General features: G+C 36.7%; 1 protein-coding gene across 3 annotated transcripts in view; it reads right to left on the minus strand.

Moving 5' to 3' along the window:
* Positions 1–2052: 2052 nt before the first annotated feature.
* Positions 2053–14376, minus strand: part of LOC128552441 (uncharacterized) — a 38795-nt gene continuing 26471 nt past the window's right edge. For all 3 annotated transcript variants that reach the window (XR_008369079.1, XM_053533481.1, XM_053533482.1), the window contains 2 exons: positions 3635–3739; positions 2053–2508 (listed from right to left, as the gene is read on the minus strand). Coding sequence is in view for 2 of the 3 variants with exons in the window: in XM_053533481.1 (XP_053389456.1) it covers positions 2276–2508; positions 3635–3739 (338 nt within the window). In the remaining variant the exon portion in view is untranslated. The remainder of the gene's footprint in view (positions 2509–3634; positions 3740–14376) is intronic.

Raw genomic sequence — 14376 nt, forward strand, 5'->3', positions numbered from 1 at the left:
AATCGTTCTCCTATTAGATAAAAAGACGGAACAATTGATTTGAGATTTAAATTTACTCTTCAATTTGCTCTTAAAAGATGTAAGTATGTTAGCATTGCGTGTCGGGAGGTCAAGGTTATTCAATAGTTTTACTGAATAAACCAGAAGACCTATATCTTAGCTATTTGATATGTAGCATGGCCTAGTAGACTTCTACAAACTTTGTTCAAATCATGACTGTCGGGGTAAAATTGGGCCCGCCCCAGGGGTTACTTGATTGTACATCGGAAAATCTTCCAACAAATTTCAAAAAATCATCAGTTTGACATTTGAAGCATGTAGCTCATATTACTATGGTGAGCGATCCATGGTCATCATGACCCTCTTGTTTTTGTTTTTGATGCTTTAGCAAAGAAATTTGTTCAAGGAAGCAACTTAACTCAGGTGAGCGCGATATAGGGCCATCATGGCCCTCTTGTTTATTAATTACCTCCCTTTAATATGATAAATTATTTTATTATGCCCCCCCCCCCCCCCTTCGAAGAAGGAGGGGTATATTGTTTTGCAGATGTCGGTCGGTAGGTCGGTCGGTCGGTCGGAATGTGGACCAATCCGTTTCCGGATGATAACTCAAGAACGCTTGGGACTAGGATCATGAAATTTTATAGGGACATTGGTCATCACCAGCAGATGACCCCTTTTGATTTTGAGGTCAGTATGTTAAAGGTCAAGGTCACAGTGACCCTGAACAGTAAAACGGTTTCCGGATGATAACTCAAGAACGCTTAGGCCTAGGATCAGGAATTTCAAAGTTGATTGGGAGGTTGGTCATCACCAGCAGATTACCCCTATTGATTTTGAGATCATTAGGTTACAGATCAAGGTCACAATGGCCCTGAACAGTAAAACGGTTTCCGGATGATAACTCAAGAACGCTTAGGTCTAGGGTCTTGAAAGTTGATAGAGAGGTTGATCATGACCAGCAGATGATCCCTATTGATTTTGAGATCAGTGTGTCAAAGGTCAAGGTCACAGTGACCAAGAATAGTAAAATGGTTTCCAGGCAAATAACTCGAGAACGCTTGGGCCCAGCTTCAGAAAATTGATAGGCTGGTTGGCCATCACTAGCAGATGACCCCTATTGATTTACAGGTCATTAGGTCAAAGTTCAAGGTCACATTGGCCAGGAGCAGTTTCTGATCTTCTTATCCAAAGCAATAGGGCCTAGGGCTTTGGTATTTGGTATGTAGCACCATTTAGTGGTTCTCTACCAAGTTTGACCCTCTAGGGTCAAATATGGCCCCCACCCCAGGGGTCATATGGTTCATATAGACTTACATAGGGAAAAACTTAAAATGTTCATGTCCATAACTTACATCATTCAAATTTGGACACATGTAATGTTTTGTGGCAAGATGAACCTTACATGAGTTGACCTTGGTCTTGACCATGTGATATTTCATTCTGTAGTACAAGCCTTCAATTTGGACACTTGCATTGGTTTGACCTGTACTTGACCTAAGTGACCTACTTCACATTTTGAGTACAGCTTCAAATTTGACCACATGCATTGTTTTTGAAAAAATTGACTTGATTGACTAGTGACCTACTTCCACATTTTTGAAGGTACAGGCTTCAAATTTGAACCACATGCATAGTTTTTTGTTCCAAAAAAATGTGACCTTGATTTTGACCTAGTGACCTAATTTCACATTTCTCAAGCCTTCAAATTTGAACATTTTGACCTTGAGATAGTGGTTAAATTTAGAACATTCACAAATGGCTCAGTGGATGGCGCCCAGATCACTCTGTACTCTATTGTTAGGTTAATGGGTTAAAGGTCAAGGTCAGATTGAACCAGAATGGTAGAACTTTAATTTGTTTACAGTGAGCATATAATTTCTGTTCCTTGTGCAATTACTGAATGCATCAAGAGGGGGGGGGGGGGGGGGGGGGGGGCATTTCGGGTTCGACGAGCTCTTGTTATATTTGTATTTATTTTTCCATGCCATAAGAATAAAATCACATTAAATCTTAAAATAAATAAATAAAAAATTGAAAGCATTCACCAGACATTTTTCAAACTACATGTACATAATATTTTATGAATTATATGATACATAGTTATGATTTATATACATTTTTAGTATGTTGCCCTATAAAATAGAAGAAGATGCAGTAATTTTTGTTAAAACGTCCCTTGTTTGGGGACGTTGGTAACTCTGTTACAAAATTTCGTTTTACATTAGTATTGACGACACATGTTATGCTGTTATGTAAATCTGTAGATACTTGTTTATTTTTTACTTCCTTTTGTGTTTCGTAAAAAGTTTTCCACTGTTTTCATTAACGATTCACCTTTCTGAGAAAGAAGGAAGTCAGTTGTTAATTTGTCCGGAGACAAGCTTCCGACAACTTCCTGTATCTTCTCCACCAGTCGTTGTTTGTCAGAATCACTGAGATTTTTCATCACTGTAATCATTGAGTTGTAGTCTTCCGAAGAACATGCATAGAAACCAACACTTAAACCTGAAAAGAAAGTATGTATAAACAATAATTGTTTGTATTATGTCCCTATGATGGCCTATCAGAAACCTCCGGATCAACATGAAAAAATTCTATTTTTTTAAAACAGATAGCAATCGAAATTAAACTTAGAAAATGGTAAACCAGTATTGTTTAAATAGGTAATTTTGATATTTATGTCATAAAATACAGCTAAATTTCTTCAATTTCATATCACATTTTAATACCTACACTCTTGAGAATTTTCTACATATCATTATATTAACTAAAAAGGTGTTATTGTAGATCATACTAAAATGTATGGAATAATTTTGTTATGACTTTCTACTGCATAAGAATTTACAAACTATAGGGTGTATTTTCCAAGTAGCTCTAATATTTGAAACAAGAGGGCCAAAAAATGGCCCTATATTGCTCACCTGTTATCATTGCACTTTAGGACAAGAAGGATCCGAAACATGTCGTTTCGATGAGGTAAACATTTGTGTCAGGTTTCTTTGAAATCTTCAAGGGGTTCAAGAGTTACAGAGCGGAAGGGAAATTGCTAACCAACAGACAGACAGACTGACACCAAGGTGATAAAATAATATGTCCCTTCGAGTGTGTAAACAGGAATCAAGTTCTTATGGTGATACAAGTTTTGTGCAAGTTTGATTAAATTGAAATCATAAATGAAGCTGCAATTCTGCAGACAATGTCAAAATAGCTAATTCTTGCTTTTTCAGGGGCCATAACTCTGGAACCCATAATGAAATCTGACCAGTTCAATAAAGGTATCAAGATAGTATGGTGATACAAGTTGTGTGCAAGTTTGGTTAAAATAAAATCATAAATAAAGCTGCTATTGCGCAGACAAGGTCAACATAGCTAATTTTAGCCATTTCAGGGGCCATAACCTTGGAACCCATAATGGAATCTGGCCATTGCAATAAAGGAAGCAAGATCTTATGGTGATACAAGTTGTGTGCAAGTTTAGTTAAAATAAAATTATAAATGAAACCACTATCGTGCAGACAAGAAATCGTTGCCCCACGGACGCACTGACGAGGGGTGATCACAAAATTCACCTTGTCACTATGTGACTGGTGAGCTAAAACAATCAAACAGTCATGTCTAAAATGGTTCTTACCTGCAAATCCCCCAACAACAGCCCCTAGCGGACCTGCAACCATACCTCCTATCCATATTCCTGCAAATGTTCCCGGAAGTGCATAATTCAACTGCTTTCTTATACCTTAAAATATAAACATAATATCATTCAATATCCAGTTCCTTGAGTTCATTGTTCTATAAATGAAGAATGTATCAAGGTTGAAAGCTATAACAACTATACTTCAGTGTCCTTAAACCTAGTTTATTAAATGCAGGTAGAATGAACTTTACCGGTCCCTGGATGTTTACAATGCGCATGCGCAGCTAGTTGTGGGTGTGGAGTAAAACAGGTGTTTGGGGGCCGCAACCCACAAACATATTCATCTCAAAATAAAGTTACCCCTTTTAACTTTTAACATCTTAGACATTATTAAATTATTATTATTATAGGGACCACTAAAGTGCTCCTTAAATGCATATTTGTAGTGACATGACAGGTAGTATCATTTATACTTATCTAACATATGCAGTGAAACCTGTATTAAGTAGTCAGCTAAAAGGAGCAACATAACCTTGTTGCTTAAGATAAGCTGAAAGTAGAACTAAATTTGAACTTACAATCAATTTGTTAGTATACTTATTAGGGGAATCAGTGGCGCAGTGATTGGCTGGTTGGACTACAACGACAGCGGTCCGGCCCAATTCCCAGTCGCAGCTGATATCACGACTAGTGTTCAGTGTTTGATTTTACTTAAACTGGTACTGTTTCCAGCAGTATCAGTCTAAACTGGACGCTCGGGAGGTAGATATGACACCTGTCATGGGCTTGACTGGAAATAAGCTTTTCCATCAATTCCAGGTCGGTACTTTTCATCAAATACCCACATTCAACGAGACGCCTTACCTTTACCTTTGGGAAGTTAGCTGACTTTCTGCGTAATACAAGAAGATGTTAAATACAAATGCCCACTAACGCAGATTCAATAATCAAGTCTTCAGTGTCATACAAGTAAATGTATATAAAAGCCATGTTAAAATATTACCAACCAAAACAAATGTTTTGTGTAAAACGTAAGTTTCTAAGAAAAAAGACTTTTTTAAACAAGAGCTCATTTTCAGTAATTGCACCAGGAACAAAAAATTCTCTGCTCACTGTAAACAAAAGTTCTACTGTTCCGGTTCAATGTGACATTGACCTTTGATCGATTGACCTCAAAATATATAGGGGTCATCTACAGGTCATGACCAACCTCCCTATCAAGTTTCATGATCCTAGGCCCAAGCGTTCTAAAGTAATTACAACAATGTACCTGGAAACCGTTTAAATTTTCTGGGTCACTGTAACCTTGACCTTTTACCTACTGACCTTAAAATCTATACGGGTCATCTGCTGGTCATGATGAACCTCTTTATAATCTTTCAAGACTAGAATTTTCAAGTAAATGTCCAGAAACCGTTTTAACTGTTCCTGGCCAATCTGACCTTGTACTTTATCCAAATGACCTCAAAATCGATAGGGATCATCTGTTGGTAATGATTAATATCCCTATCAATTTTTCTGATTCTAGGCCAAAGTGTTCTTGAGTTATCGCCTGGAAACCGTTTTACTGTTCCTGGTCACTGTGTCCTTGACCTATAATCTACTGACCTCAAAATTAATAGGGGTCATCTACTGGTCATGGTCAACCTTCCTATTAACTTTCACGATTCTAGGCCAGAGCAATCTCGAGTTATCATCCGGAAACCGTTTATCTGTTCCGGATCACTGTGACCTTGAACTTTGACATACTAATCTCAAAATCAATATGGGTCATCTGCTGGTCATGACCAACCTCTTTATCAACTTCATGATCCTAGGCCCAAGCGTTTTTGAGCTATCATCCGGAAACCGTTTAACTGGTCAGGGTCGCTGTGACTTAGACCGACTGACAGACAGACCGACCAACATCTGTAAAACAATATACCCATCCTTCCTCGAAGAGGGGGGGTGGGCATAATAAAATGTGGGCATTTTAAATAGAGAAGAAACAAGAGCTATATTACTGTGTTTAATATGGTTGCCTTTGTTATGGTTTTTAAAATGTGCAACTCTTTATTTGTTTTCATCAATCTCAGCCTAAAATCAAATAAATTGAAAAGAGTTTTCTTTAAATCTCTGAATGAACACTGGCATTGTGTAAACTAATAGAATCCCTTTCTTAATTTAGAGTTCTGCCGCGAACAAGAGTGTAATGTGTACATTAGGAGGTAATTCAAAAAGGGTTGTATTTCTTGTCCATCAATTTCAGTTCCTCTAAATATCCCCCATCTCTGTGTGTATTTAATAGTGTTGAAGTTTAGCTCCAGAGAAAGCTGTAATGAATAAAAAAGAGGAACAACTCTTGTTTGAAGTAAACCTATGAGATCATTACAGAGATTAAGAGAAAGTTCATCACAACCTTTACAAAATCCGGATTCTGACAAACTGCCAGACTAAAAGATGATAGCTCAAATTCTTGAGATAATTTTTACGGTCCATCTTATAAAAACTGATTAGGTAATTGTTCATTTTGTTTCTGTAAGTCATGAAATTCATTAAAACATTATGCCCAAGTCAATAAGTCTGTGAATAGTTTTTCATTAAATGTCACTTGAAATGTTGTAAATCAGAAATTTAGCCGAGCACAATAATTGGCGTTTCAACCTCCAGTTGTTTGTTCCAGGAATATAAGTTCCTAATCAAAGGGAGATGAAAATGCCACAACTTTAAAAAGAAACACTATCACCATAATCTCCCTTGTATTACTGGTTACATGAGTAGTTGAAATTGTAGTTTGCCTTCAGAATCTAAATATCACAATATATTTTCCTGAACTGAAAGCATGCTGACATAAGGAGGTCTACCATCATAACTATTGCTTCTGGTTTCTTTTGGGACCTTGACAAGCCTAAAATGACTGAAAAGGTGAAAATGAAGTGAAAGCAGCATTTATTAAATCTAAAATGGGCAATGTGACCTAGGGTGCTTTACTAATTGATGGCAAAGTAAATGTGACTAACTTGAAGTAAAAGCTCAAAGACACATCTATATATGAGCTTGCACCATGAGAAAACCAACATAGTGGTTTGCGACCAGTACGGATCCAGACCAGCCTGCGCATTCGTGGTTTCTCTAATTGCAAGAAGCTTTGAAAGTGAACAGTATGGATTCTTACCAGACTGTGTGGAGATGCGCAGGCTGGTCTGGAACCACGCTGGTCGCAAACACACTATGTTGGTTTTCTGAAGAAAAATTCTGAATGTTGTGAAAGAGTGTTTGCTATAAAGTTTCTTATTCATTTTTGCAACTTAATTTTGTTGATATATTATCAATTAATCTAATTTACAACCTACATTGCATGTTTTAGTAAGAGTGCCTAATTTGTACATAAAATTTCTTCAATTACTGGATATGAACAAGTCTTAGAGCTGTCTAATGACAGTAAGATCAACCAATTTAAGTACTTTAGTTATAACCAGCTATCCGTAAGACAGCGCGCTCTACTATTCGGCGAATTAACAGTAAATACGTTTATGTCTTAACTGAAAGACAAAAGGGTCATGATGACCCTGAATCGCTCACCTGAGTAATATGAGCAACATGTTTAAAATGGCAAACATTCTGACTAAATTTCGTAAAGATTTGGTTTCAACTGTGGCCTCTAGAGTGTTCACAAGCTTTTTCTTTGATTTGACCGGTGACCCCACATGACCGAGATTCATAATTAAACTAGAAATAATGAAGGCTAACATTCTGACCCAGTTTCATAAAGACTAAGTCACAAAATTTAATGTGACCTCTAAAGTGTTCACAAGCTTTTCGTTTGATTTGACCATGTGGCCTAGTTTTTGACTCCACGTGACCTAGTTTCGAACTTGACCTAGAGATCATCAAGACTAACATTCTGACCATGTTTCATAAAGTTTGGGTAAAAATGTGGTCTTTATTAGTGTTCACAAGCTTTTCCTTTAATCTAATCTACTGACCTAGTTTTTGACCCCACATGACCCAGTTTCGAACTTAACCTAGAAATCATCATGACTTACATTCTGACTAAGTTTCATAAAGATTGGGTCACCCTGAAGGACCCAGTTTCAAACTTGACCTAGAGATCATCAAAAAAAACATTCTGACTAAGTTTCCTAAAGATTGGGTAAAAATGTGGTCTCTAGCGTGTTCACAACGCAAATGTTGATGGACGACGGACGATGGACGTCGAAGGACGCCGGACAATGACCGATCACAATAGCTCACCTTGAGCACTGTGTGCTCAGGTGAGCTTAAAACAAGAAAGTAGGTCAGAAAGTCAAAGTCAGAGTCAAATGACCCCTAATCACTTAGGGTCATCAGGTAATTATAATTGATCAGTCTAGAAAATATGATCTCATATAACAAGTGACCTTATGGACAGGGCCTCTTTTCACCCCAGGGGCATAATTTGAACAATCTTGTTAGAGGTTCGCTACACAATATTATATACCAACTATTAAAGGCCTAGACCTTGAACTTTCAGAAAAGGAGATTAAAAAAAAAATCATATATAAGTCCATGTAAAACTTTGAACCCCCAACACGGGGCCTCTTTTGACCCAAGGAGCAAGATTGGAACAATTTCTGTAGATGACCACTAGGCAATGTTACATACCAAATATCAAAAACCTAGGCCTTGCAGTTTCAGACAAGAAGATTTTTAAAGATTTTTCCTATACATACAAGATTATATAAAACTTAGGACCCCCGGGGCGAGGCCTCTTTTCACCCAAGGGTAATAATTTGCACAATCTTGGTAGAGAACTACAAGGTATTGCTACATACCAAATATCAAAGGCCTAGTTCTTGTAATTTCAGGTAAAAAGATTTTTAATTTTTTTTCCAATATAAGTCTATGTAAAACTTACGATCCCCAGGAATGGGACCTCTTTTCCTTTCACGGGCATAATTTGAACAATGTTCATAGATATCCATTAAGTGATGTAACATGCCAAATATCAAGGTTCTATGTCTGGCAGTTTTGGACAAGAAGATTGTTAAAATTGTTCCTTTCGGTTGCCATGACCACCAGAGTTCTGCATGGAATTCAATTCTTTGAAAAAAGTTTGGAAGGGGACCACCCAAGGATGATTCCTGTTAAATTTGGTGTAATTTTGCCCCCAATGGTTTTCAAGTAGACGATTTTCTTAGAAATTGTTGATGGACGGACATTGAGCGGTCATAAACGCTCACCATGAACCTTTGGCCCAGGTGAGCTAAAAAACCTAAGTATGCCAGGGGCATATTTTGGTCAAAATACATGTCAGAGTTATGGGGATTGTTACCGCTGTCAACAAGAGGGTCATGATGACCCTGGATCGCTCATCTGAGTTATATGAGCTACATGTTCCAAATGTCAAAATGATGCTAAAATAATAAGAAAGTCAGTAAGTCATATTCATGGTCAATTATATTCAGTTTTATGATCAGTGTGCAAAACTGTTTATGTCATCCAAATTTCAAGGCTGTATCTTAAAAAAGACAAGAAAGTATGTCACAAGGTCAAGGTCACAGTCAAGTGACATCATATCACTTGGGGTCAACAAGTAATTATAATTAAACAGATTTGGAAATAGGATCAGATATTTTTTAAATATATCTTCCTACATAACCCATATAATAACTAAGTGGTCCCAGGGCAGGGCCTCTATTAACCCTAGGAGCTAATTTGAACAATTTTGTTAGAGGACTACTAGGCAATGCCTCATACCAAAATATTAAAAGCCTAGGTCTTGTAGTTTCGGACAAGAAGATTTTTAAATAGTTTGTTCCTATACAAGTCTATTTAAAATTTGGGACCCAAGGACAGACTCTCTTTTCACCCAAGGCGTACAATTTGAACACTTTTGGTAGAGGACCATAATACAATGCTACAAATCAAATATCAAAGGCCTTTGTCTTCTGGTTGCAGGTAAAATATTTTTAAAGTTTTTTTCCTAAATAAGTCTATGTAAAAATTCAGACACCGGGGCGGGGCCATATTTGACGCTAGGGGGATATTTTGAACAATCTTGGTAGAGAACCACTTGATGATAATACATACCAAATATCAAAGCCCTTAGCCATGTGGTTTTGGACAAGAAGATTTTTTGCGGCTGCCATGGCAACAGTTCTTCATTTAATTCAATTCTTTGAACAACTTTGAAAGGGGACCACCCAAGGATCATTCCTGTGAAGTTTAGTGTAACTCTGCACAGTGGTTTTCAAGAAAAAGATTTTTAAAGAAAATGTTGATAGACACACGACGGATGACGCACGACTGATGACGGACAACGAACATTAAGCGGTCACAAAAGCTGACCAAGAGCCTTTGGCTCAGGTGAGCTAAAATACAATGAGAGTTACAGCAGTTGTAGCCATACAGTCATCCAGATGATGATTTTAAAGAAATACTTCTAATTTCAGGTCATTGTCTTTTTAAAGTACCAAAGATATGTCTATAAACGAAGCTTTCAAAAAATTCAACATGAAAATAATTACAAGTATAACACTTTGGTGACCTTGACTTTGGGTATATTGGGCCCAGCCCCTGCACATTCTTAGTTTGTATGCTTGGCAATGTTTATGTGTATTTACAGTGAGATATAAGTAATAGTACTAAAAACAGAAAAACAAAGGTTGCCGAAAAACTTTATCCAAAGAAGTGACACGCCGACATCAGGCGAGTAGAAAACCCTTAGCTCAGATCTCCGCAAATAATGCGGAATTCCGCATTTCCTCCGCAGGACTGTTTCCGTAAGTCATGCGTAAAAAAAGCAGAATATTGAGCCGCAGAGATCCGCAACAAAACTAGAATGCGAAAAAAATGCGGAAATTGGGACAGAATCAGGTATCGAAAAAAGTTCCGCGATCAATGCGGAATATTGAGCCGAGCCGAGGAAATCCGCAGCAATTAACCAGAATGCGGAGAATCTGCGGAATGCGATTGCGAAGTATTATCCGCATTTTATGTGTAAATTTCCCAGTTTCTTTGCCTCGATTTTCCAGGAAAGAAAGCTGAAATGAACAACAAAAGGTATTATAACGGGCAGACTGGGTGATCACTATAATATGAATTACAACTCTTATGAGGCGTGATTCAAATTATTTAATAACACTCCATTCCAGATGCAATATATTCCTTGGTTTAAGTGAAGATCAGAATCGGAAAAGTTACGCATCTAATGCAGAGTATTGAAATCTGCAGCAATTAACCAGAATGTGAAGAAGCTGCAGAAAATTAAGAGAATTTTCATTTCTAAATACGACAAGCTTTAATTAGAATAAAAGTTTGATGATGGACATGGGGTGGTCGCAATAGCTTGCCAAAAACATTTCGCTCTAATGTGAACTTATATAATATTCAAAATCTTTAAAATTATGTTTTTTATTTAATTTTAGTTAAATATATTTTCACACACAAGCTCATACAGTGAAGCATATTTAAATGCCTGAAGTTTAATTAATTAAAACATTAAATGAATTAAAAATAGGCACAATTATGCAAGTGGACATTAATCTGATGATAAATACAGTAGTCTAAATTTAATTTTTCTGAAACACATGTCAAGATTATTCTAAGCAAAATGCATTCATACTACTTTGTAGAACAAAATTCACATCCTTTTAATGTCAGAACAATATGATTTGCCATGTTGTAAATTATTCGTAAATATGGCTGAATAACTGTGAACGTAATAAATAGATGATCGACAAATTGAACTAATTTAAAAGTACTAAAAGGGTCAAGTTATCCCCTTCCTAAATTTCAGTTTGTTTAGTTCTGCCCATTGTTTTCTCGTTTCGGGCAAACCCTTTACTTTATCTGGGGACCAAACGCCGCTCTTCATGGAACAAAATACACGCCTCGACATGTGTATCACTGAAAGTTCCATGTTCACCGCCATTTGAATACATCTGCAGATGTCTCTAAATTGTTTTTTGTACTTTTAGCATGTGTAAATGTTGAGTTCTGCTCAACCCGGGGCTAGAGCGCGTGGACGGTAGCATGCATTTTCGTTTTTGTCGTGTTGAGCGACCTGTGAAGTTTCCACTTTTCTACTCTATTTTATTTTCCCTTTTTAATTAGGATGAAGATGATACCGGCACTTCTGACGATTCACAGTGACTATTAATTGTCAGATTTATCTTCTTGCATCATGGCAATTCTAAGGTTTCATTTCCACTACTGTCCATGAACAGGCTCTGAATCAAACCGTACAATTTCGATTTTGTCTTGTTGAGCAACCTGTGGAGTTTCCATTTTTCTATTTAAAATGTCATTGACAACAAGTTTTCTATTGATCTTTGCCGGACTTATGTCGACATGTGGGAATATATCCAGCACTGTGAGTTATCTGAAAAACAAATAAAATTTACAAAATCAGTGTTAAATAATAAAATTTCCTTAGAAAGCATTTTAACAAACATAATAAGCCAGAAATTGCAGTTACAGGTAAGATCATGTTCAAGGTAAATTTAAACTAAATTTGTAAATTTTGATTGTGCTAAAAGTTTGAGAAGACTGGGGAAAATACTCAAAATTTTGTAGGGGCTACAGCCTGTATACAAATTTCAGAGGCAAATTCAATAGTAAACAAAATCACTGTGTGCTTAAAAAGGAAACTAACAAATAAAAAAACCGACTTAATTTATCATAATTTGATGTTTTCTTTTTTAAAAAAATACGTTTGAAAATGGGGACCGAAATGACCAAATCGGGGACGAGTTGACTAGGGGACGAGTTGACTGTAAATCGTTTGTTGTAAGGCTTTGTTCTTTTTTCCAAGAAGTCTACCCTTACCTATATTCTTTTGCTTCCGGAATTAAGTCGCAGGATTTCTCAACGATTGAATTGTTTGGTCAGCGTGGTATGCTACTACAGATCCACAATTTGGCACAACATAGTCAAAGAAAAACATCTCACTAATTTTAAAGATGGCGCAAAAACTGCAACAGCTTTGGAAACCAATAGAAATACTCGAATCATTTGACCCTCGGTCTTACAATAACCAATCAAATATGCCAATACAAAATTGTCTCCTGCATGGCCAACTTTTGAATAATGCGACCGGTAACCAGCAATTTCCTGTAAAAGCTGATTGGCTGGGTATCTTCGGTAAACAAACATGGCGGAGCATGGGATCTAACGGGAGACTGTACTTTCTCAATATTTAGGCGTTTTCAATTAAAACTGGCAGTAACATACATGAAGTATAGTTTTACTGGTCTTGATTGTATTTATACGTAAAGTTGACGCAAGTCCGAAAAAATACACGTAAATGTTGTCTTCCGATTCGTTCGCCCCCGTTCAGCTCGTTTCCATTTTTACAATTGGTTCGACTCTCCATGTAGAAATTTACACATACTGCCTTTTAAACATTGTTTTTTATACAATTTGTACAAATTAGTTAACAACAAATACATTGGCAGTTTTTATTGACTATCATAGCACGATAATTGTTTGTAATTTAATATTAATTTATTTTCTATTTTATTTTCAGCATACTAGATCTATTATGAATTTGAATAATAATTTAAGTTAAGTCGTACTCACCAAAGCAATGGCATCACACATAAGTCTGCTTTTTGAAGAAAAAAAAGAACTTTCGAGATTTATAATTAGATGTGCCCTAACATTTACTCCAAACGTTTTTAATATATCTTGTAATATCTAATTGATTTACAACAAAAATGATCTGAAGAAATGTCAGATTGTATGCTTTATTAGATTTTTTAAGCGAAACCAAATCCCAAGTCAAACTTTTTTCTAGGGGCCTTCGTGGCCGAGTGGTTAAGATCGCTCGGGCTTCATATCACTTGCCCCTCATCGATGTGGGTTCGAGCCTCACTCTTGGCGTTGAATTCTTCATGTGAGGAAGCCATCCAGCTGGCTTACGGAAGGTCGGTGGTTCTACCCAGGTGCCCGCTTGTGATGAAATAATGCACGGAGGCCGTCAGAGTCAAGATTTCCAAAACTGAAAATGTCTAAGTATAACTTCTCCGCATCACGAAATAGTCAGAGTCAGAATTTCCGCAACTGAGAAATGTTTAAGTGTCATTATTCCGCATGTTCTCCGCATATCCGCAGATTCTCCGTAAAACAAAAATTCTTTTCTGCAGAGAATCTGTGGAAACTGAAGGTTTACGCAACTTTTCTACAACTTTTCCGCATTTTCTCCGCTTCTTGAAATGCAATGCGGAAATCTGAGTTAAGGGCAGCACCCCTTAGATTCTCTAAACAGTGGAGCTAAAAAGGGGCATATTGGAGAATTTTGCTGTCCATGTACAAGTGTACATGTATATCTCAGTTAATTCAAATGGTATGAAATTTTATGCATTTTGTCCTGGCACTATAAATAAATATACCTAATGTGAAACATAATTCTTTTTAAAGAAAGTAACGGAACTATGCCATTTTCTGTAATTTTCCCATCTCTAACTAAAATATTTTCCTCTGGTTAATTTCTGTACAAAACGTTTAGGAAGTTAAACTATTTATATTTACATTTTCAAGATTCAATAAAGTGAAAAAGGCAAGTCTATATCTTACATGCAATACTTCAGACACTAACATCAGATCCTCTTTGAAATCCCATGAAAAGACTGGCTTTTTATCAGTCTATGAAATGGAATTAGACAACAAGAAGGTCATGATGATCCTGAATCGCTCATCTGAGTAATATATGAGCCACATGTTTCAAATGGCAAACTGACGCTAAAATAATAGAAAGTAGGTCAGATGGTCACATT

This window comes from Mercenaria mercenaria, unplaced genomic scaffold (genome assembly GCF_021730395.1).
Source record: "Mercenaria mercenaria strain notata unplaced genomic scaffold, MADL_Memer_1 contig_2805, whole genome shotgun sequence".
NCBI classification, from domain to species: Eukaryota; Metazoa; Mollusca; class Bivalvia; order Venerida; family Veneridae; genus Mercenaria; species Mercenaria mercenaria.